We start from the raw sequence: 23,025 nt of genomic DNA, 5'->3' as shown, positions 1-23,025 counted from the left end.
AGAGGGGGAAGCAGAAAGTTTAGAGGAAGGTGGAAGTATTTGGTTGTTCAAATCTCGTCGCTAAACATTGCTAAAGCCACAGGTTATGTTTTTGAATGGAGTTATGTAGTCAGGGCGGTACCTACTGAGACTTAGTTTTACATGTATTTGAATTTCTCCTTTGTTTTCGTGAATAAATGTAAATTTTGAAAGCGGAAACTTGGAAGATAGACTCCTTATCAATGACAATACATTATATCATAATATGTGCTAATATGCGTTTATTGTTGTTGCATTTTATTAAGTACCCATTTCATACAAGATTGCCAGCTCGGTCTTTGAACAATTTACTACCAGTACTGTACCTACCTACTATTATTTCGTACCTAATAAGTACATTTTTATTTTTATATCTTATTTTTTCTAAGTTTAATAACTATTATATTATTTAAGTTATATTTTTTAGTTTGTAATTAAATTTCTTATTTTCTTAATTATATAGTGTTATCAAATTTATCATCTAGTTTTATAGCTATTTGTTAATTTTTAGCTACATCAACTAGTGAAATTTTACAACCTATAAACCATAATGACTCACAACAATCCCCAACTCAAACACGAGAAATAATTTCTCAATTGAGTTGGGCAATTTTTTGTTAAAAATTTCTAATTTTTTCGCAATCAGCCTCAAAATATCTACATTTGTAAATTGTTGTAATGTGTTTGTATATTCAATAAAAAAATATCAATTTTTTTCATTTCACACGCATTTCTCTGAAATTTTAATGTATTGCAGCGGTTAATATACGCAATAAATCGCAGGTCAAATCCAATCGGGATTTGGCTCGGTTGTTAGAGTTGTCAACTCCAGTTTCTGGGCATCAAGGTTCAATCCTCCGACAAACCTATCTTGTTTTTAGTTTTAAAAGAAATTTGACAGTATTTTTTTTATTTTACGGGTTGATTTTTTCGTATATTTAATATGGTCGCTCTACCTATGCCAAACTTATTGTCTGCAATTAAATTTGCATTGCATTTAGGACCTCTCGAATACTGCTTCTTTTTCATATTTGGCAATGATCTCATATCTCGGTTTAGTGTTTAAATCCTTTTGCGTATGACGGTTGATGGCTTGTTCGACGGTTTTATTGCACACTCTGCTGTAAGATGTGTTTAGGTTCTTCAATCAGCTCGGTGCATTCACTTTTTGTTACAAAATTCGCGCAGTAATTCGCAAGTGAGCTTTTGATCACTGTAGATTCCTAATATATTAAACAGAGAGCAACACTGGACATTAACAGAGGGGAGAATGCAGGAAATTCAATTAACAGAAAGCTGATTCCAATAGTCGCTATTAAAAAAATGGCAAAAGAAGCGTGGCTAGCAGTTATGTATACCAACCCATTCATCCATGGACTGGAAATGTCAGGGAAATGAAGAAGGTACTTGTAGATTGAATATGTGTGCTAAATCTACCAAATACGACCGAATTGCGAAAATTTCGATTTGAAAAACAATGAAGACAGATGGATATCTAAAAAAATTAATCTAGGACGTCATGGCATGATGAAGTGAAATAAATGGTAGAGTAGGGTCAAGTAAAATACCGGAACAACAGAACAGTAGGTACATGTACTGACGTATGTAGACGATTCCGAGTTGTGTGGCATCAGACAGTAAAACCTGCTATCCTCATGTTCTCATGTTTGTGAATTAATTTAATCCCATTCATCGATAAGACGTACTCACGCAATTCTAATATATTCTTTGGCAAAACAGATCTTTTGTTATAAGCCCTCTTGCCTTATACCGTTTTTTGGTTCTGCCAATTTGGGAGCAATTATCCATATTTATATACGCCATTATTTCAGTTCGAGTCTGGCACATATTTTTTTCTATTCACGAGTCTGTAGACACGTTTGTATTTTAGTTTGAAAGCGTAACCGCTCTCGCGTTCTGATTAATTTCGGTTCCTTAAACTAATCCATTGTTTCCAGAGAACCGTTACCCGGTACAGTAGTAGGTCGAGCGCAAATAAGAACCACAATGAAATCATACCACCATGTAGAAAATATACAGCTAATACTTCCGCTTGTTTGAAGCTGATGTATCAATAGATAACCCTTGCTCTTACGGTTCTTTGCATATTTTTGATTGTTTTGCTGTTCGGGTGTACTTTTAATGTTCGACATCATTAAAAAAAAATACTCATCTAGAGTGGATAAACGGAGAAAGATGTGTGATGAGCAAGATAAGACATTATGAAATTCTTGAGACATATCGTATGTTGAGATAACATAAGGGTAGGAATGAAACGATGTAAGAGTTGTGTAGAGTTTCGCGATCTCTGCCTACTCCCGAGGATTTAGTTAAACGTTTACCAATGAAGTTAATAATTCCCGAAAAGTCACTTCAGATTTTTTTTCCTCCGCTGCTCATCTCACTAGGGAATTCCTGTGTCGTGATAAGCAGCTTTACAATTATATTTAATCAAATCAGTTAATTACGTAATACACATTATATGATGGATTATATCGAATATGGGGTTTCTAAGGTGATTTGTGACAGAAACTAAGATTAAGCTAAGATTACATCCCCCGTATAAATATATATTTTTTACTAGAAAATTATTTCCCCAACTCTCTCCGTCTTCGTCTTTGAGACCATCTTATCCGTAATCCTATTTCCTCCTTTCACCTGAATCAACATCGAAACTTGTCGAAATCGATGAACTAGATCTGTGAACACTCGGGAGTGTAAATTGGATTACTTGGTAACTAAAATGACAATTTCATTTTACAAGGGCCACTTTCGTCTAGAAGTCAAACTCTTCACCAGGTAGCTGGTAGATCAAAGGAGTGATTATTCAGTCCCCTCACGCAAAAAAGTCTTTGTTCTGAAAATGGTTAACAAAAGGTTATCTATAATCTAAATTGTCCAACTCTTTTTATGGGTTGGTGTAATTTGTTTCCTGTTTCCCCCGCGCCAGTTAACCTGTTTAGCTCCTCGGGGACGTGACGTGATTAGGGAAGAGGAAGTGACGTAGCGATGCGGGGTAGTGTGAAGTTGGGGGACTCGGTATGAAGCTGTTTGCCGGAATAAAACAAGATTCTTTGCTCTTGGGAGGGGAAATGCAATACACACTGCTCTTGTATCTGATATTTTTTGCCTTTTCCTGTAAAAGCGTGTAGGTAAAACGTGCCCAGTATTTGAACAACTTTATAATAAATGTGTTTATTTTTGCTTGAGGTCATGTAACTTTGCACAAATTTTCTCATTCTCAAACTTCGTCTTTTTTTAACTTACTGTTTTTCATCCTTTGGGTATTGACTTGTTAATATATTACTTACCATTATTATTAAATTTCTTTCCTTTCTTCCTTCGAAGTGATATGTATCTACACATAACCTTACAACTACACATAACCTTACAAGTATATTTATTTTTATTTGTGTTTTTAAGTAGGTGCCTTAGATACTTGTGTCCTATAACGTACATATATTATTTGAAAAAAAAAATGTATTAGCAAATCGCATATATTTTTGTAATTTAATATTATATTTACTTCTAACTTTATTTCTTCTGGAAATTCGCCAAATAACTTCATTGCTCCGTTCATCAATAACATAATATATAACATCGAGAGTGCTAATTGTGCTCATTCATTATACATTTTTGCTTGACTGCTCACTTACATACAAAATAACGTATTTACTCGTGTTTTATTCATTAATATCTTAACCAATCTAGCTCATACTATCATGCAATCAATAATAACTATGTATACCACTTACCTGATTAAACAACCAGCCGAAATGTTGTAAGTGAATTGAAATTAACTGCTTTACATCAAACGAATCATAACCGAATAAAAATAATGAACCATTCATCAAAAATATGAAATAATTATTGTATTTATGTTTGGTTATTATAAGTTGTTTACTCGCTTTTTCCTTTCTAATAATTTATTATTCTGTGCACAATGCTTCCAGCCAGAGCACTCAGTCAGTCATCTATCCAATACCTCTATAAAGGTAAAAATGTTTAACTGTGCTGTGAACATATTTTTGATTTGTTTTGTTGTGAACATGTCTTAGAATTGTTTTCTCTAGGTTCGTCCTCACAAAAGCATGTTCTCGCAATCTGTCTCAGTTCACGGTTCACGCTTTTCGTTCAGCTATTTAAATACTTGTCAAGTCATCTTTATAATTATTATGAACCCCATTCATGGAAATATGGAAAGGCGTGATTATGTTTCCGTGCGGTAACGTTTACTTTTTCAATTTCGTGTGACTGTTACGCTTTCCATGACTTCCTTTCTCGAAAGCTACAAATTGTATCGGTACAACGCCTTGTACATATTCGTGTAAGTATGTGTTTAGTTTTATCAAGGATTCAGAGGAGGATCTGATTATTAATGTTATAATTTTTTGATATACATGGTTGTATAAATGTGAACTTATGACCAGTCAGCAATTTCTTCCAACCATTTTTTCCCAAATTTACAGTTGGAATAAAATTGTTTCGTTTTTTCGCATAGTGTTGTAATACGTCTATTTCTGCATCTATTCATGTACCTATACGAGTATAACATTCACTTTAAAATAGCATTATTATCTTTCGATTACCACAGTAAAATTACGACCTTTGATGTTACATGTTTCGATCTGTGTGATTCCACAGTCATACCATTAAACCACAACGCGTATGTCGCTATTTTATTTCTTCTGCAATTCTCTCGTTTTTTTTCAACAAAAAACCACATGCATTGCTGATAGTGTGAGCCGGGAGTAATCTATCTGCGATAACGATGTACAACTGAAGCAGGTGCGATACGGCAGCCATAAATATTCCTCTTTCCTATGCATTTCTATTTTAATACTCATCATTCTGCTCTGTTATTACCCGACCGATCCAGTTCTAAATAGTGGCCGTAAGTAGAACCTGTTTCTATGATTAAAGTGACCATTACGTTGGTTGCACACTGCAACTATAGGCACTTGCTCGCAATGCACGCCATAATGGAACGCAAGCGCCATTGGAAGTTATTTTAATAATCTAGATTTGCATCTGCCATGATTTGTGGCTGCAGATGCGGATACCATGAAGTTATTGCACATGTAAACGTCCAGCGCTATTTTTATTGGAAGTCTTAGCATTCTCGATATCTTTCAATGATTATTCGTAACATTGCTCCCGAGGAACTTTTGTACCCTCAGCTGCGGACGCACAAACCTTGCATTTAATCCTAATCGAAATTGTTTTGCACCTTACTCTCGTGGTTTTAGAAATGCTTTTTATGTTGAATCACTTTTTCAGCCATCCTTGATCTTTGGAATTATTTTGTTTTTGTGGTACCTTTATTGCCATTATTTTAGCGATTTTGGGAGAGTGTTTATAAAAATGATTTTTTTAGATTACTATTCTTCGGTTCCTCTGTTCCTCTGAGTTCCAATTACCCGGAGCCAATCGAACTACGTAATGCATAACAATCCCAATTTGGGGAATGTTGCGAGGCCGAACGATCTAGTTAAGAGGAAGATAAAATTTTTACTATAATACATCTATTTTTATTAGTGGGTGTATTTTAAAAGTTTTTTTGTTTGAGGATTGAACCTTCCTCCCCAGGCACTGTAGTCAACCGCGCTAACAACTGAGCTAAATCTTGAATGGGTTGGACCGACTGTTATTTCGTATAGGAACTGCTGTTATGTCATCCAATTTCAGGGAAATGCTTATATGTCCTCGTGTGTATTTATGCACATTACCACAAAAAGTTGTCAAAATGCATTGTCATCAACGTCGTTAACGAGTCTATCTGCCGAGTTTCAGCTCGATTGGATGCCGGGAAGTGGTTTAATTTCCACTTCCAAAGTTTGAATGTTTGGAGCTCACTAAATATTGCTAAATCCATTTCTGTATGGAGCTTGGAAACGTTTTTGTTATTTAGAATCTTTTCCAGCCAAAGAAAAGTTTTTATGAGTCGAAGAATTGAAATTAGTGTATTGTAATGCCTAAGGAAATACAATCGATGAAATGACGTGCGCAAGCCGTTACTTGAACCCTGGACCTTCCTTGAGGTAAGTTGGTTGCTTGGTTCATTTTAACTCTGAAAGCGTGATCATTGATAGCCATCGTTGTTTTGTTCCTCCCCCTTTGTATTTCAACTGACATATCTGAGTGACTAACGGAGGATGGAATGACAAACATCTCTATCCTGGTAAACCCTCCTATCTTCATCCACATTCAAACTCTTTATAATAAACAGAATTCTACATTTTCTTTTTTTTAATTATAAAATTCTGTATAACTCAGTTTTATATCTGTTGTGCAATGTCATGGCTAAATTTATGTTTTAGTATTTGTATTTGATTGCACCAAAACATAATATTCACTTTTAAAACTTATTTTCAAAATATGAGTACATACCTCTATCAATTCAATTTGGGAGGCGGGCATGTGTACAGCCGCCCCAGGAACCAACACCTCAGGTGTTTTCTCACCCCAGTCAGGTGTTTGGATATCCAACACCTCTGCCATAGGTTACCCCAAGTATTTTTCTCTAGGTGACTTAACAGGGTTGCTCGGGTTCGTCGGGTGAGGTGTGTCCAGGTCTTGGCGACCGATGCGCCTTCCCACCTGCTGCGTGGTCGTCCTGATCGGGGAGAGGCCAACTTGGTTAAACCCTTTGACCTTCCCAGCTGGTCTCTCTCGACCCATCGTCATTCCTAGTCACACTGACCCCTAGATTCCTACTCACCCCTTTCTTTTTCTTAAAAAGAGCCTCAACACGATATCTCCAAAGATGACATAGGCCCTGAGGGAAATTATTTTCTTGTGGGATTAATGTAAAAATTATTGTTGTTTTCAAACTTCAAGTAAAATTTAATGTGTTCTTTATTTTACTTATTTCTAACCTTATTTTAAATAATTATTTATCCTCTAAAAACAAATGGATTATTAAATCACAGAAATTGCGATAAAACTTACTGTAAAATCCACGCACATGCTTTGCCTTTGTGGGATTTTTTTCATGTCGTCGCTTAATAACTCACTAAGTTACATTTTGTTGAAAATTCACCACTTCATCACTTTTAACAACTGGAACCAATTACCTAGCACATTCGACCACCATTAACATATAGGGCCTAGCTGGTGGAAAAACTCATTATTTACATTTACTTAAAACTCTACAGGCAAAACTCAGTATATTTCATGAAAAAACACACCATCTAATACTCTTTTTATTTGAATTAATAATGACAGCCAACCGGGTTTCACTTATCTCAAGCTTCGTCATGGCTTATTATATTAACTAAACATAATACAATAATGTCTTAGATATATATAATATATATGTCTCCGTATGTAATTATCTTTAGTTAATATAATAAGCTCTGACGAAACTTGAGATAAGCGAAACCCGGTTGTCTGTCATTATCAATTCAAATTAAAAGTGGTGTGGTTTTTCATTTAATGTATGTCACACCCCAAAGTGTTTATTTTCTTCGAAAATATCAATATATTTAAATTTTAACAAAATTTCACTGCAAGTATCTCAATGAATATTACCCTCTAAATTAATAGAAGTGTCATATTAATTAGTGGCCTAAGCCTGATTATAAAAGGTAATATTTTTTTTTTATATTTTTATCTTTATAGCTGCTGTTCCATTGACATGTATCAAAACTTTTCCTACTCGATTTACTTATTACTATATTCTACAATTCTGTCTGCATTAAGTTCTTCATTTAATTTATTTTCTTACCGCTGTATATATGTTTTTGTATTGTAATTGGCTTAATAGCCCTTTAATGGTCTTTTTATCACTTCCTAAATGTTGTTTTTAAATTGAATTCTCAACATTTTAAAAGACCTATGAGTTCTTGCTAATATCAGTATTAAAATAATACATATTTCTGATAATAAAAAGTACTCATTACTTATTGAATGTCATCTAATGAGCAATAGTAGATGGAATTTTTGTTTAGCTGCAAATATCATTATCATTGAAAAATAATAAAGTCATTATAATTAATTAAATATACCTACCTATGCACCAACCTGAATTTATTACGATTGCAAAAAACAAGTAATTTTAAGTTGTTTAATGCTTTCAAATCTGACGTGGATTTATAATAATTATTTATAGCCATGCACTGCTCCATTGGAATGCGAAATGCAAAAAGTTCTAGCAGCGTGCCTTGCATTTGCAAAAATATATTTATTTGTCAATAATTCTTGTATAAATTGGCATTTTAAAATAAAACTTGCTTTGTATTATATTAATTTACACGTGTTGTGTACTTGGCTAGATTTTGTGTCAACTTGCAATGCTTTGATTTTATCCCGACTATTTGAACTGCAACTGAGATTTACTCGAATAGCGGTGAAGTGTTTGAAGCCTGTCGTTTGTAAAGCGAGTTTTACACGATACTTTTATCCACTGTGTTTCAATATGGAAACCGTATCGGGACCCATTTGAAAAAACTTTGCTTTACACCATCACTATTTTCATACTTGGGATTTCATTTAGATTTACAGATATAGTTGCCATTAAATAAGAAATAATATTTTGGGGCGGTACTTTATGAATGGCAACACCTATAACCTAACCATAGATCATAATATGGAAGAGTCTGTCATAAAATATTAAATAAATAATATGTAATATACGCGAATTCACAATACTGAACAGAAACACCCGTTTACAATCAGATAAATACAGGTCTAGTCTACATATAAACGATAAAAAAAATGTTCCGATCGCAACATTTCCAAAATTCGCAAATACGTAAAACAATGACAGCTGTCAAATATTTCGCGACCAACTGGATAAAAATCGTTATCAAAAATAGAAGAAGTCCAATTTTACATACCGAATTCATATGGAAAGACTACCTGTATCATACCTGTACGAATAAAAGTATCGTGTAAAACGCCCATTAGTCTCAGGTATATATATTTGTTATTATTATACACCGAACACCGACCTTTCCTTCCCTTGAAAACTCCCCTCTACGTATCAAAGTCACCCTTTATGGCCGTTAAAATTTCATGCACCATAACCTTCCCGTAGTAAATTGATACCGTACATTAAGATTTTATGTTGCTTATGATATTTAGAAAGGCGTGCAATTGATCCGTCTTTTCAATGTCATCTTTGATTCGACAGAAGCCCAACCCTTTCCAATCAGATACAAACTCTCATAAATTAGTATTATTATTGTTGGTCTCTCTGAATCTATTGATCTCGGATATTCCTTCCGATATCCTACTTGTGCGCTCTTGTTAACTTCGCTTTATTACTTCTAGATAGATTATATCAAATACATACTGAGAAATCTAAACTCTTTGTTGTAAAGTATTGTAGTTTCTGTAAGCTTTTGCCTTTGCTCGAAAGCCGAACATTATATTCACGTTTCCCTTCTCTTCGTCTACCAACCGGGTCCGATTTCAGTAACAACATTAACACGATAATTGGGAAGTTGCACTCTCCACATTCTGAAATTCTGAACGATAACATTCTCTGTCATATTTGGATGAAGTACTCACTACTCAGTACCAGTGGCGGTTTTCTCTACAGTGCGTTTATGCATTGAACCTCCATTAATAAGAGACAAACTTCCAACTTCCGCGCCTTTAAAATCCACTCATCTGAAAAATACGACCGAGGAGCAACCCGGGATTCCCATGTTGTGCGTTATAGAATGAGCACCAAATACTTCATTAAAAAAAAGACATCACAATTCCCCTGACAGTGAAATTTTAAAACCTACGCCATAATATAGCCTTATAAGGCTGGCCGCAAACTTACGTTTTCCGTATTCGATTTACGAATTCGTTTTCCGTATTCGGACATCCGAATGCACGGAATCAGTAGAAAATACACACGTTCGTTTTAGTTCCGAACGGAACAAATTCCTTACGCACATTCCGAATGCAACCGGCGCGTTCGGAGAAACCGAATGGAAAAAACCTAATGACGTCATGTGGAACGCAGCTCTTGCATACATTTTGTTTGTACCGACGCAAAGTTCGGAAATTTCCGTTCAGTAATTCAGTGTTGCCAACGGATCTTGACCTATTATCGCCGTTTCTCATACATAAGGTAGCGTAAAGTAGCCGAATTTGCTGTTAGGTGGGACATGTTTAAAATTGATGTTTTTACGTGAAAATAAAAATTTCGTGGGGGGGGGGGTGGCTAGAGAATTTCAAGAAAATATAAAATTTGTCCCCAGAAAAATAAATTTCATGGGGGGGGTGGCTAGAGAATTTCGGAACATGTTTATGTATGCGGCCAGCCTAAGACGATCATTGTGCGCCGCGAGAGAATGTGTGATGACACGTGACCTCCGGAGTTTGACGAGTCAGTGTCAAGTAGATTGGCTGAGCCAAATTTAAATGATATTTTTCTTTATAGTATAGTTGGTAGTAATTTTTTGTACATTTTTATTTTGTTATTCTTGTTATCTTGTTTCTGCATTTCTCCAACCGTTTACTTTTAATGGCATTTGTTAATTTACTAGTAAAACAGATTTTGTCTTGATTATCAATGTAATGTAATATTGTGTTGCGCTTTCTCTACTTTAGTTTGGGCTTTCTACTATAAAGCAGTTTAATTTATCGGTTTGACGCCATTATTCGTGTTAGTTATATCTAATATTGTACAATGGGGAAATATAGTGTTGTTTACACAAAAAAGTAATGCGAGGTCGTGTGAAAAGCGGCTTCAAATTAAAAATAAGGGATATCCGTTAAATTTTATGAAATAGGTATACAAAAATTATATTTTCTCTTGATATTCTGAACCCCCAGTGAAAAAAAGCATGAACCGCCACTGCAGTACTGAGTCATTACTCTGTACTGTGAACATTTCAACTTTCAACGCCAATAATCCAACGCAGAAACTTACCACTTTCATCAGGTTAGCGTATAATATTATTAAATTATGCTATTCTCTTTAAAAACTTGGCTCTGGTTAATTGCCTCGGAATGTCATTCTGCAGCGAACAATGGGTGGGAAGATATTAAGAGTAATGTTCTCACATCAGCAAATTTCAAACGTTTACAAACAAAAAATATATATACATATATATATTAGATTCCATATTCAAAAGCTTATCTGTTAAAGATCATAAAAGCTAGGGAAGTGTGTTTACTTTGTAAAAGGTTTTCTTACTCTCTCCTATTTAGGTACTACTTGAGGTTATTTTATGGTTTACCGATTTACTCATCTTTTGGTTGTTACTTTTGCCTGCTATTTTATCGTCTTCCGTTCGTATTATTTTTATGTCTGGCTTATCCAATATTGAAATAATATTAGTTTTATTATCGCTGAGACCAGTTCTCAAATCAGTGGGGAGAACACCGCAAGATAATTTATAGTATTTTACCTTCTTCGTATTTACAAGTATTCGACAGTTATGGGAGTCATAAAATTTTTACGTAATTTATTTCCTATCCCTCCTGGCCAAGGGTTGTCGGGAGAAAAATTTGAAAGATTGCAAAATACAGTCAGCTTATTAAATGTTCATAAATATTGGACTTTTAAAAAAAAATAACATAGCTGAATACGAAATAATAAGATCCACTTTTCGATGTACCTATTCTTTTCAAGGCCTTATCCTCATCATAATGTCAGCCGTACTCCTTGTTCACGCGTTCGTTGATGCAAGATAGATTTCAGAAAACGAGGCTTTCAAAATATACTCGTAACAAAGCTTTTTAAATTTAATCGTTGCTTCGAATCTAACTAAAGTAAGTACCTACCATCAAGCCATTTTCCGCAAGGGGTCGGTTGTTAGGATGAATAGGCTTGCACTCGTAGCTTCATTTACACTCGTACATACTCCCGATTCTTGACATGACTTGAGGGTTTGATTAACTTGATCGTGTCATTTCTTCCTGCGGTTTCTCCGACTTCTTCCATCTCGCGTAAGAATTTTTTTCCTGATACTTCTTCTGTTCATAATCTTGTCCAAATAATTTAAGCGTCCCTTAAAAATCGCACGTTGTCCTATAAATATTAATCCGATTCATATATGAAATATATTTATCCACAATAAGTTACCTGTCACTTTTAGCATGCAATAAAGTGTCTGAAGACCTTATTCACATGTCTACAAAAAAATTAAAATCGCATCTTAGTGGGCTGTTAAAAAAACTCCCCCTTTGGCAGTTGCTTGCGATGGCAGCTAGTCTACAAGCATTCATTCGCTTTGCTTTGCTCCACATTGGTCTATTATTAAGAATGATATATTGGGTATGGCGGGGTCAGCGCGGAGACATAAATCGTCCTTCTTCCTTCATTGTTACCTCGCAGGGTTTCTCCCTTCCTAGGAGTCCCTTGACAGTTTTTAGTTTTGATGAGAACTTATCCGAATACGATCTCGGGTGTGCGAAGGACTGGAAGAGGCCTTTTGGCGATAACGGAACACTTTCCTTTTGATGGTGTTATAATTTTAATTAGGCCTTTTGGAAGGGTGTGAACCGCATTGCGACTACTATTCTAGCATTGTGTCTATCTCTCTCTTACAAAAATAGCATTTCGTTATAAGAACCTGAAAAGTATGAAAATTTAACTATTACTTTTTTAAAAACAACCCATAAAATAAAAACAAAGTCAAAAACGAAATAAAATCTAAACCAGATACTCCACCATGCAAGATGGAAAAATATAACACTTGGAAAATTACAATACTTTGGTAAGATAAACAGAGCTACGTAGTTTGTATAGTTTAATTATATTAAATTTGATGTTCTTCTTTCTGAAATAAATTGGTTAATGACTTGTTTATATTTGGTTAATGACGTGTGGTTTATATCAACAACATCTTTATAGTCACTACCCAAATTTTGTATACGGCGAACTGGGGTATAGAATTGTGATTCTGTGTTGGAGTTATCACAATAGAACGGTAGATAATGTCATAATGGTAAATAATAATATGTAGATAATTAGTCCATTTATAAAACTATGTAGGTATGTACATATTTTTATTTTCAACCGTACAACCGTGTTAGTTCCAATATTAATTTGATTTGCAGTATTTTCCTGTTTGGCTTAATCTTCCGAACACAATTTACTGTATTATTTCGCTAAAAAATCGTTCGGCGGATGCCTTTATATCATATCTGATTTTCTATCATGACAAGCAAATAATAAATAATAATTCGTCCACAGAATAACTTTCTCTTTCAGTTTTATATTTGGCAATAGTTATTTTGCCCGTTTTGGGTATCGCAATTAACGCATGTACAAAACGTCAAAGTCATCATTGTTAAGAATAGAAATTGCTTAAAGTTATTTTTTAATGTCTCCCTTGCTTACAATGCTCGAACATAATTCCAAGAATCATTAGTTAACAAAAGAGAGAAACATTGCTTTTTCGTTTTAAATGCGCCAAAATTCATGGTGCTCCGGGCGCCACTCGTCTCCAGGCAGCCCCTTCCTTACCTTATCAAATAGTACAAAGATTTGGCTATAAAATGTATCACGTGGACCCCACCTTCAGAGGGTTGTATGTTCTTATTACTCCGCAATTAGCCTCCTTGCTTTACGACATTGCCCACATTAAAAGTGAAGTGGCGGTCTATAAGGCCTGCCCATTCAGACGAAGAGATTATTATGTTAATCGTGTTTGTTTAGGTGGGGTAAGGGTCTAAATTATGACCAGATTTGACTCTGGTACGCCCGAGGGATGCTGCCTGAAGATGTCCCCTAATTTATAGGGATAATCTTGTGGGTAAGAGATGGTCCTGCGCTCGGTTGGTCTTGTGATTTATCTAACCCTTTGACGGACACTTTGACTTAATTCACAATGCATTAGGTATCTCGTTTCACCTTAATGAATTTCATGTAATATCATGTTTAATTCATGTGATGGCATCTCCTGCTTCTTATAATTGATGTTCCGCATCTGTCGAAGATTATAATATTACATCTATGAATTTAAAAAATTTAAATATTTCGCATTTTTGTGAATTTACTAAAAAGGGAAATTGTTTTTCACCATTCGCGTAATCGAGCTAAATTATTTTCGAGAATATGACAACCTTATAATATACTGCTTTAAATATTTTTATTTCATGAACAGATCTCCTCACTTCATCTTCAAATATGTTGGCAAAGTATAAACAAAAAATAATGTGCACCCCAGATGGAAACCTTGAGGAACTACCCTAGAATATTTCTGGATTCACGATGTTGGCTTTCGGTCATCACTATTTTTATTGTGTTATAAAGTGTTTTTTTATGTTTTCTACATGTTAATGTAAAAAATCAAAAGTATGTGTTTTTTGTGACTGTTGTTTCGCCTTAGGAAAGCTAATAGATTACGCACATATTTGATTTAAAACAATGTCAATAAACTTTCGGATTTCAAATGATCATTTAATTATATATTTGTTCTGTGACACTCCATCAATCAAAATGATCGTTTCGCAATGAGAAATCGACCCATTCATTGTATATCAGTTTCGGATTACATCGAATCTTCTTTGAATCTTATTTTATCGGTAGCTATTTTCAACGAGAATCAAACTGGACATGATAAATTTTATTCTTGGCAGATAAATATTAGTGACTATTCTAATAAGAAACATAAGCCTAATAATGTTTGAAATTTAAAAAAAGTTTATTTATAAAAGGAATTCTAATTTGAGTTTTTTTAATGAACAAGGCTGCAAAACCGCTCTTCTTACAACAATCGATTAAAATACCCACGCCTTTAAACTTATCATTCGAAATGCTTCGATTCCAACTAAAATCTATCTACATTTCAGGCGAATGATTTGCTTAGCCGTTTTCATACCAGAGTTGATTGAAATTATATTAGACGGCGCTGTAGTCTGTGTGACAGAGCGATTAATTCGATTATGATATCTGTGTTTCGATTAAGCCCATCACTACACTGGTGTCATTAGGGTCGAGGTCAGTGTCAATGTTGTCACGAGCCATTTGTCTCGATTACAGTTTCAGATACAAAGGTTTTAATGTATTCGGATTATATATTATTAGTCGATCAATCTACTTCGACCTTCGAAAAAGCTTTTCAGGTTACCTTTAAAAGTGAGTTTATTTACTAGGAATGTTCAATACCAGAGATTACTTAACCATCATGACGTTTACCTTAGGGATAAGCAGAGAGGGACGACCACCACACAATTCCGTTTGCTATTTACTCTAACAATTAATCATGCCTCGTGCACACGACTCGAGTATTTGCATTCCCCGTGCATTATTTTCGGATCTCCCCATTTTTCATAGGTCATTTATGATTTTACCACACGCACGCCTCAGGGAACTCACTTCTCTATTCAGTCTACTTTCATCACTATGTGCACACGTACATACAATACCTAAAATGTTTGTTGAATTTAATGAATAATAATTCTTAGACGTGCGACTATATTCGTTTGCTATTCGCTATTCTGTCCATTCTTTATTCGCTGTATCTCTAATAATAGCAATTATAATTCGTCTACTAGAATACGAAATACGGACTCAGTAGGCAGTAAGCAATAACTACTAATTACGTTCTTTCATACTTTTACCGTCCTGATCAAAGACGACGTAACGACATCAAAATTGTACGCTTTGGTGGCACTTGATGTCATTGAACTCAGCCGTTTCATCCTATAACAACCCACAGAATTCCAATTCCTATTGATTTGTTTCATCTTTTAGGTTTCTCCATTCCTTTGAATGCTCTATTAAATAATGTTCCGTCGTGTTTTTATAAAGCCGCTCATTAATTATTTGGTTTCTCTCGACACTTTGTACGGGATGTTTGACCACTCTGACCTGTGTGTTGGACCCCTTCATTAGTCAATGGTATCGTCTCTTGTGAGAAGTGAGATATGGCCCGAAGCTTGAAGGCGTCTTGTAAGTAATGGACCATATGGTAACTAACATACCTTTGATTGTTAATCACAGATCTATTATATGAAAGTACCTACAAAGCACATCGTGTCTTCAAAATTAAGATATGTTATAAATATCTTTGTAGATGTAGATGCCACTTTACATATTTGAACCACGCAACCCTGCCTCTTTCGGCGCATTAGAACAACAAAAGAACAAGCAATTCGCCTAAATAGGAACTAATATCGTCCTGACAAAACATAATTAAACTTTTACACATTTTTGAAATAAAATAAAACGCAATGTGCACGATGTTGAACATCTGTTGCTATGGATTGAAAAATTAGAAAGATTAATGTAAAACTACTTCTCTATATAGGTTCACAATCATCAGTCCTTTACTTCACTGAAACTAGAAAAACTTGCGATATTACATGAATCATGTATTTCATCAAAATAATGTTCAGAAATCTGATGTAAGTTTTTGTGCAATTAGTTATTACTTTACTCAGATGTGGCTGATTTGTTGATAGTTTCCAACATTTTCATCTTTCATTTGTACTGTATTTCAGTTCGTATTATATTTTGTATTGTGATATTATTGGATAATAGTCGGCAAACAAATGTAATGTAATAAATTAATGTTAAAATAATGGCCTTTGAAAAATATCAATGTGAAAACTTTGTATCTGCATTTGTAGTATTCCTGACTAATAAATTTGTCGCTAAGTTATGTAATTATTACTCTGCTCTCAACTTAAAGCTCCGAGGTACAACCAGATACTAGAGAAGGTTGGAATACTTGTATTCTTGAATACATCTACATCTGTACTCTCAATGGAGGCTGCTAAGGTCAAGAACACCTGCTACCTCTTTTGTTCTCCAAGCTACGTAGAGTTTTATATAATTGTACCGATCTTTCAAATTATTCTGACTTAATATTATTGAAACTTTTCTTTTGATTGTTTGTTTTCTTCTTTTGTCTTTGTCGGCTTTACAGCTCAGAGATTAATTTTTCAATGTAATTCCGCTGTGGGAAGTGTATGAAATTATTTGCGTGGGGAAGGAACTCGGGCGATCCTTTGTTATAAATAAAACGAAAGTCATTCATTTTTGTTGTTTGTTTTTGGGGTGTTATGCCGTGTTGCGCTAACTCCTTCTTTTGGCTAAAGAAGGAGTTAGCGCAACACGGCATAACACCCCAAAAACAAACAACAAAAATGCTTTTGGCCGTGAGAATCTAAAAACTTACCCGAAAGTCATTCATTACCAAGACAAGAAGTTATTATTAAATAATTCTACATAACCTAACCTTCCAAAATACTCGTAATATGATTCCGATTTCCCTCTTCTAAATTTAATCCATGTTTTGTGCAAGATTAACGCTTTCACCTGAAAATTGGTCGTATAATTACCATTCACTCTTGACTTGTGCTCAATGAGTTGGCTTTAGAATTTGTTGTTTTGTTATTTTTGTTTTTTTTTTCCGTCTTAGAGTTCTTTAAGACTCTCAGACGGTTGACTTCCTTTAAAATACCCTTCAGCATTCCCAATGTTGAAATAATAAGCTTCGAAATCCATATGGCCCACAGCGTGAATTTAATATAAAAATAAATTAAAACGAAGTGTATCTCACGGTTTTATCCAAGAATAACGGATTATCTTATTTTTTGTCATTATCTTAAAACGAAGACACGAAAAAAATACGCGTAGGAGTATTTCACAGTGTTGCTATTATTGGAGAGGCAATTATTCCGTGGTTTTCTATCTCCGATTTGCCACGCATTTCCTACCAAAGTCTGTCGAAGGCCATCCGTCGACGTTTCGTGATCCCGGACGTGCCTCTTCCTCACTATTATCATTTCGATCGTGGCAAATCTCTGCAGCTTCCGTGACGCTCGAGTGGCTGTCGACTGTTCCCCGTTCAACGCGATGGACCAGTGCAATGTTCGTGTTGATTGCTTTCAAATCGACGAGACGAAATACCCATTTGTAACTGAACGTTTTTTGCTGCAATTGCTTAATTTTGTTATTTCGGATTACAAAGTGACGAAATATTGTTTAAATGTTTTTTTTTGTCTCCGTTTTATTATCTCGATTACGAAAAGTTGTGATTTAGTTGCACCGGATGATAGACCAGCTTCATTATCTTTAGTTCTTCTTCTTGTTCTTGTGCCTTCTCCTTTCGAAGGTTGCAAATATAACAGCATAGTTTCATGCGACGCTTTCTTTGCAATGTTTTCCACCAACCTTTTCTTTCATTATAAGTTGGATGATCTTTTAACTGTCGCCCCTCGTGATGTGTGGCCAACACATAGAAGTTTTCTTATTCTAACGTTAAGTAAAAATTTTCAAATTTTGGGCATTCGACGAATATCTTCCAAATAATTTATCAGTCACGCGTATTGTGTTGATGCGCCTGTATCCATATTATTGCTTGGGACGCCAGATTCGTATGCTGTACATATACACTTAAGAATAGGGAGAACATAACGAAGAACCATTTTTATTCTTCAATTTAATAGATAAAACTTGGCTTTGCAATCATTCCAATTTAGAGTCCCTTTATCCACCCTAATTTATAAAAAAAGCTCTTTCATTCACGGCTGGAAGCTTTTTGGTATTCCTTCTAACATTCTTATAAATCCTGTTTGGAATCACCTCTCCGTGTTTCTGTTATCTTGATTAGCCTCATAATGTGGCGGAAGTAACACGTGGGCACAGCGAATGGGCACGTGACTCGGCTGCTTCCGGAAATTACGGAAACAGAACAGGCGAATGAAACGGTTCTCGTCTTAAATCCCTTTTACTTATAGGTATGATAGAATTCTGCCATCGTGACAAGAAACATGTTTTCATTCTTTAATTACTTTCTTGGTGATTATTCAATAATCAACACTTTCTTCCGCAAGAAAAATACAAGCCCTTGAAGCTTATTTATTTATGAAGTTATACTCATTACGTATCATTAATAGCTTTTATATTAACAGTTTTAGTACTGAGGCGTATAAATAATAACACCAGTACTGTCAAAAACGTCGCTTCTTGCACAGTAACGAGCTGAAATATTTTGATGTTTATTTAATTGTGCTTTTAAAATATTTTATAAAACACAATTTCTTGTTTAGTAGGTAGTTATTTTCTTGTTTATTTTTTATCAGAATTACTATTTACAAAACATGAGATGTTTTTCGATTTACAATGTTTTTGATAAGGACATGTAAAAACATTTATGAAACGATCAGTGCTTTTCAATAAAGGTACTTTCCTGATGATTTGAATATAACAGAGGCATTTTTTTCTTTACAATATTAAACTTGTTAGATAAATTAATCGCAGTTAGTTGATGTTAACAAGGAGTGTCCCATGTGTCCAGAATGTATTCTAATCCAATTATTGTTACCAATACTAAACTGATTTAATTCTGTCAAATATTTTTTAAACCTTAAGAGACTTAAGCGCCCTGTGATTGGTCGGCGGGTTCTGACAGAACTTACACAGCTACCTCGCGGGTCGGTCGGCCGTGTGCGTTAGAATTAGAACAATTATGTTTTTAATTGTGCAGTATAGAATCGCAGACGGGTTACCACCCGGATATATCAATTATTACAAGAGACATTTTTTTTGGAAATTTTGTTAAATATTTAAATTAGAAATCGTTGATTTCATAACCACCCGAGTGGGATTGACCTTACTGTTAACCGGCCAAACGTAGGTACGTATTACGTCACGCATACCCCGTCAGATTTCGATCGTCTTGGCGAGCTTTGAAAAATGCAAACATTAAAAAGTATTTTAACTGTGAAATAGGCATTTGTAAAAAAATCCTTATTGTGTTTCTTTACCTACATGTACAATTAATGCCTACTTTAGTCTGAATTAATAGTTTTATTATGAAGTGCGTTTCTGATATAAGTTTTTTTAAATCACCAAGTTATAATATTCCATATATCTTTAAGTAATTTTGTCCCGCTTGGCAGAACATGGAGTCACAGATCGGAGATTTCTTTTCAAAGGTGATTAATCTCATTTTTGTGCTCTCAGTTCGGCTGTGCCGACAATGAAGATTGTGTTTCTCAGTAGAACGTGAGAAATGACATAGACGAGTGGGCATCAAATGGATGTGTTTCGACAACACAATTACCATGCCTTAATTACAGTTACTGTTTGAGCGATCACAATATACGTAGATCTATTCTGTATTCTGCCTAAAGCAGACACGACACATAAAAAAAATGTTTTAACACTGACTAGGTATATTTGATTAATTTACTGACCTCCTTTTTGTTAGGCTCGTTTTATCAGTGTTATTAGAATCTCCGTGGAATCAAAATAGAATGTTTCTATTTAAAATAAACAATCTAACCAGAATAAATTATAAATCATTACTGCAAAATAAATTGCAGAAAATATTCAGCTTCACTATTGACGATATATTATTTTTGTTGCTTATTACTTGGAAAATAAATGATTTCCCACCTTTTCCTATATTTTTTCGTTGAAATAGATCCAAATAGTTCGAATGTTTTAGAGTTGCGAGAGTTGTCGCTCTTCACAAACAGTTTTATATATTTATTTAATATCCACGGTATAAATATGCCATATAAAATAATTGCATGTTACATTACAGAAGCATAAGCAGATACTATAAATAATAAAATAAAAAAATAACATTTAAGGCGATGCAATACGACGTGTAATATTTTAAATTGAGCCGCTATCAATAACAACCCTTACGTAGATGGCGATAAGGTTTAAATTCCCGTTTAACACAATCCGCCTGTTTTGTTTTATACAAGAAAAAAACATTGCCAAAAAGTGCCTTTTATTTTATTTTGTGGATGTTCAGGCATAAATATTTAATTTTTTTTCGATCATTTTATACATAACTTAATTGGCCACATTATACAATAAAATCATAACCGAAAATGGGTTCGTAAGTAGGAGATTTTGAACTTTAAAACAGTTTTTATAGGACTTAACATTTTTTTTCTGGGCTTATAAAAAGACTTATCTAAAAAATACTCGATTATTTCAAAGGCCAAGATGTATTCTACTCGCAGTATTTAATTAAAGCATCTGAAACATTTCTAGGCGACCAAATTTTCAAACCAAAAACACATGATTTTGCATTGCTACGTATGGCATCGCCTTAACTGTGATTGTTAAATGACGACAGAAAGTATAAAATTAATACAAGCTAATAATAATTAATACAATTCTAGAACGATGTAAAAATGGGTGATAGAAGTACATACAAAATTTAATATGCATGTGTAGACTTTGGTTAAATTAATTTTTATTGAGAAGATATGATAGTATAGCCTTCTTGTACCTACATTCCGTGCAATTAAATAGATCCACCACATCTGCGTACCTATTATTAACTTCATGTAATCTATGTAGAAGCGAGTGTTTGAAATGCTCATTTCTGGTATTGTTACATTTAAACAGAATTTTGTAATGAGTAACTCTCGTAGGTTTATGGAATTCAATGAGGTTAATTAAATCAGAACTATCTTAAATTTTTTTTTAAATCCTCTCAAGGAAGGGGGGCAATATCGCCACCCGGTTGGGCAGCATTGTGCTGCGGGTTAAGGTAAGGTTAGGTCTTTATTACCATTTAAAATTTTGAACATAAATATTACAGTTTTCCGCTATATACGATTAAGGTAGATACACACGGGTATGCTCGTTATCAAACAGCTTTATATTTATAACCTACATTAGTATTTTATATTCCTTAATTACGCAACACCAATCCCCACTTGCCATCAATTCTTTAAAATTTATTTGCGATGCTTTCAACACTTCTTCCCTTCTACTACCTCTCCCTCCCTTGTCCAATCCGTGTCCGATTACAAGTTTAATTAAACCTCCCCCACCTTTATTCAACCCAAAGCCTTGTGTGTTCGCCACGCGAGGAAAATATCATCGATCATTCGAACTCCAAATTAATTTTTTTAACACATCATATATTGGATGAATTTTACAATGGTTTGCATACTCCTTCCAATCCTTAGAATCTTTGAATATATTTATTTTGTAGATAATATAATATTTTTGGACAATATATATATAATATAATAAAGTCACTTCAACGTCTCACTATACAATGCGCAATGAGTTTTTGAGAACTTTTTAAATCGTCTTGGTTTCTCTTTTATCTTATCGTGGTGAAATGACTATAGATTATTCTTATTTACCTATAGGTGATAAAATAAATTAGCTTTGTAACAAAATAATGCACTTAATACGAACAGAAACATGCCATGCATGTATTCGTACAGAGTGCAACATACGAATTTCAAGAAGTTAAAAAATAAAAGTTTTATTACATTAGGCATCTTAGAAAAGATTCACGTACAGCTCGTGGCATGTTTGGTGTGTTGGGGAAGTGTCTGAAGTAAGGTCTCTGTAAATTCGAGCTTTGAAGAAGATCAAATTGAATATGTATCCAACGCATAACTGTGTTGTAGTGTTCAACCAAATTTAATCTAAATATTTCTTCTCACCAAGTTATTCATCAAATAATGCCTGCTCGTTAATGATATATGTGTTCGACGAACGTTCGCAATTCCTATAATCGTTATTGCCTTGGCAGCAACAGCTTATTCCGTCACCCGTGTTGATCTAATGTAGAATATTGTATTACAGTAATGAATGCCCCCATTTGACACGCTTCACGAGATGTATTTATGCAGACATAATTCGAGTGATTTTCGACTCTTGAATAGTTTTCGATGAGTAATAGTTATTATTTACAGTGTACACAAATCGTATTTCACAATTAAGTCACCATGTTAAATTAATTTGGTTCCCATCCTCACGCGATCTTCTTTCTTTGTATATGTGTTGACCATTTGTTTTCTCTTTTTTCAGATTCCTTCGTCAACAGTCAAGAATGGACCATGTCCAGAGCGGTGCCGGACCTGCGGCTGGGCATAGTGGGATCGCTGTCAAGCGGGAAGTCGGCCCTGGTGCACAGGTACCTGACTGGGGCCTACATGCAGGAAGAGAGCCCGGAAGGCGGAAGGTTCAAGAAGGAAGTTTGTGTGGACGGACAAAGCTACCTCCTGCTCATCAGGGACGAAGGTGGAGCTCCGGAGATGCAGGTAAGACCAACATTAATGATGTCTTGGATCTTGCAACACTAGATTAGTATCTGCATTCGCAAG

General features: G+C 34.6%; 1 protein-coding gene across 7 annotated transcripts in view; it reads left to right on the top strand.

The window, feature by feature from the left end:
- Nucleotides 1-23,025, top strand: part of CenG1A (Centaurin gamma 1A) — a 444,662-nt gene that overhangs the window by 366,453 nt on the left and 55,184 nt on the right. For all 7 annotated transcript variants that reach the window (XM_089632321.1, XM_089632320.1, XM_089632315.1 and 4 more), the window contains one exon: nt 22,730-22,962. In XM_089632321.1, coding sequence (XP_089488447.1) covers nt 22,730-22,962 — 233 coding nt within the window. The remainder of the gene's footprint in view (nt 1-22,729; nt 22,963-23,025) is intronic.

The sequence above is a fragment of the Hesperophylax consimilis genome, chromosome 6, assembly GCF_061612785.1.
Source record: "Hesperophylax consimilis isolate HC1 chromosome 6, BYU_Hcon_1.0, whole genome shotgun sequence".
In the NCBI taxonomy this organism is placed as follows: Eukaryota; Metazoa; Arthropoda; class Insecta; order Trichoptera; family Limnephilidae; genus Hesperophylax; species Hesperophylax consimilis.
The sequence above is the reverse complement of the archived record's forward strand: the minus strand, read 5'-3'. Positions and strand labels throughout refer to the sequence as shown.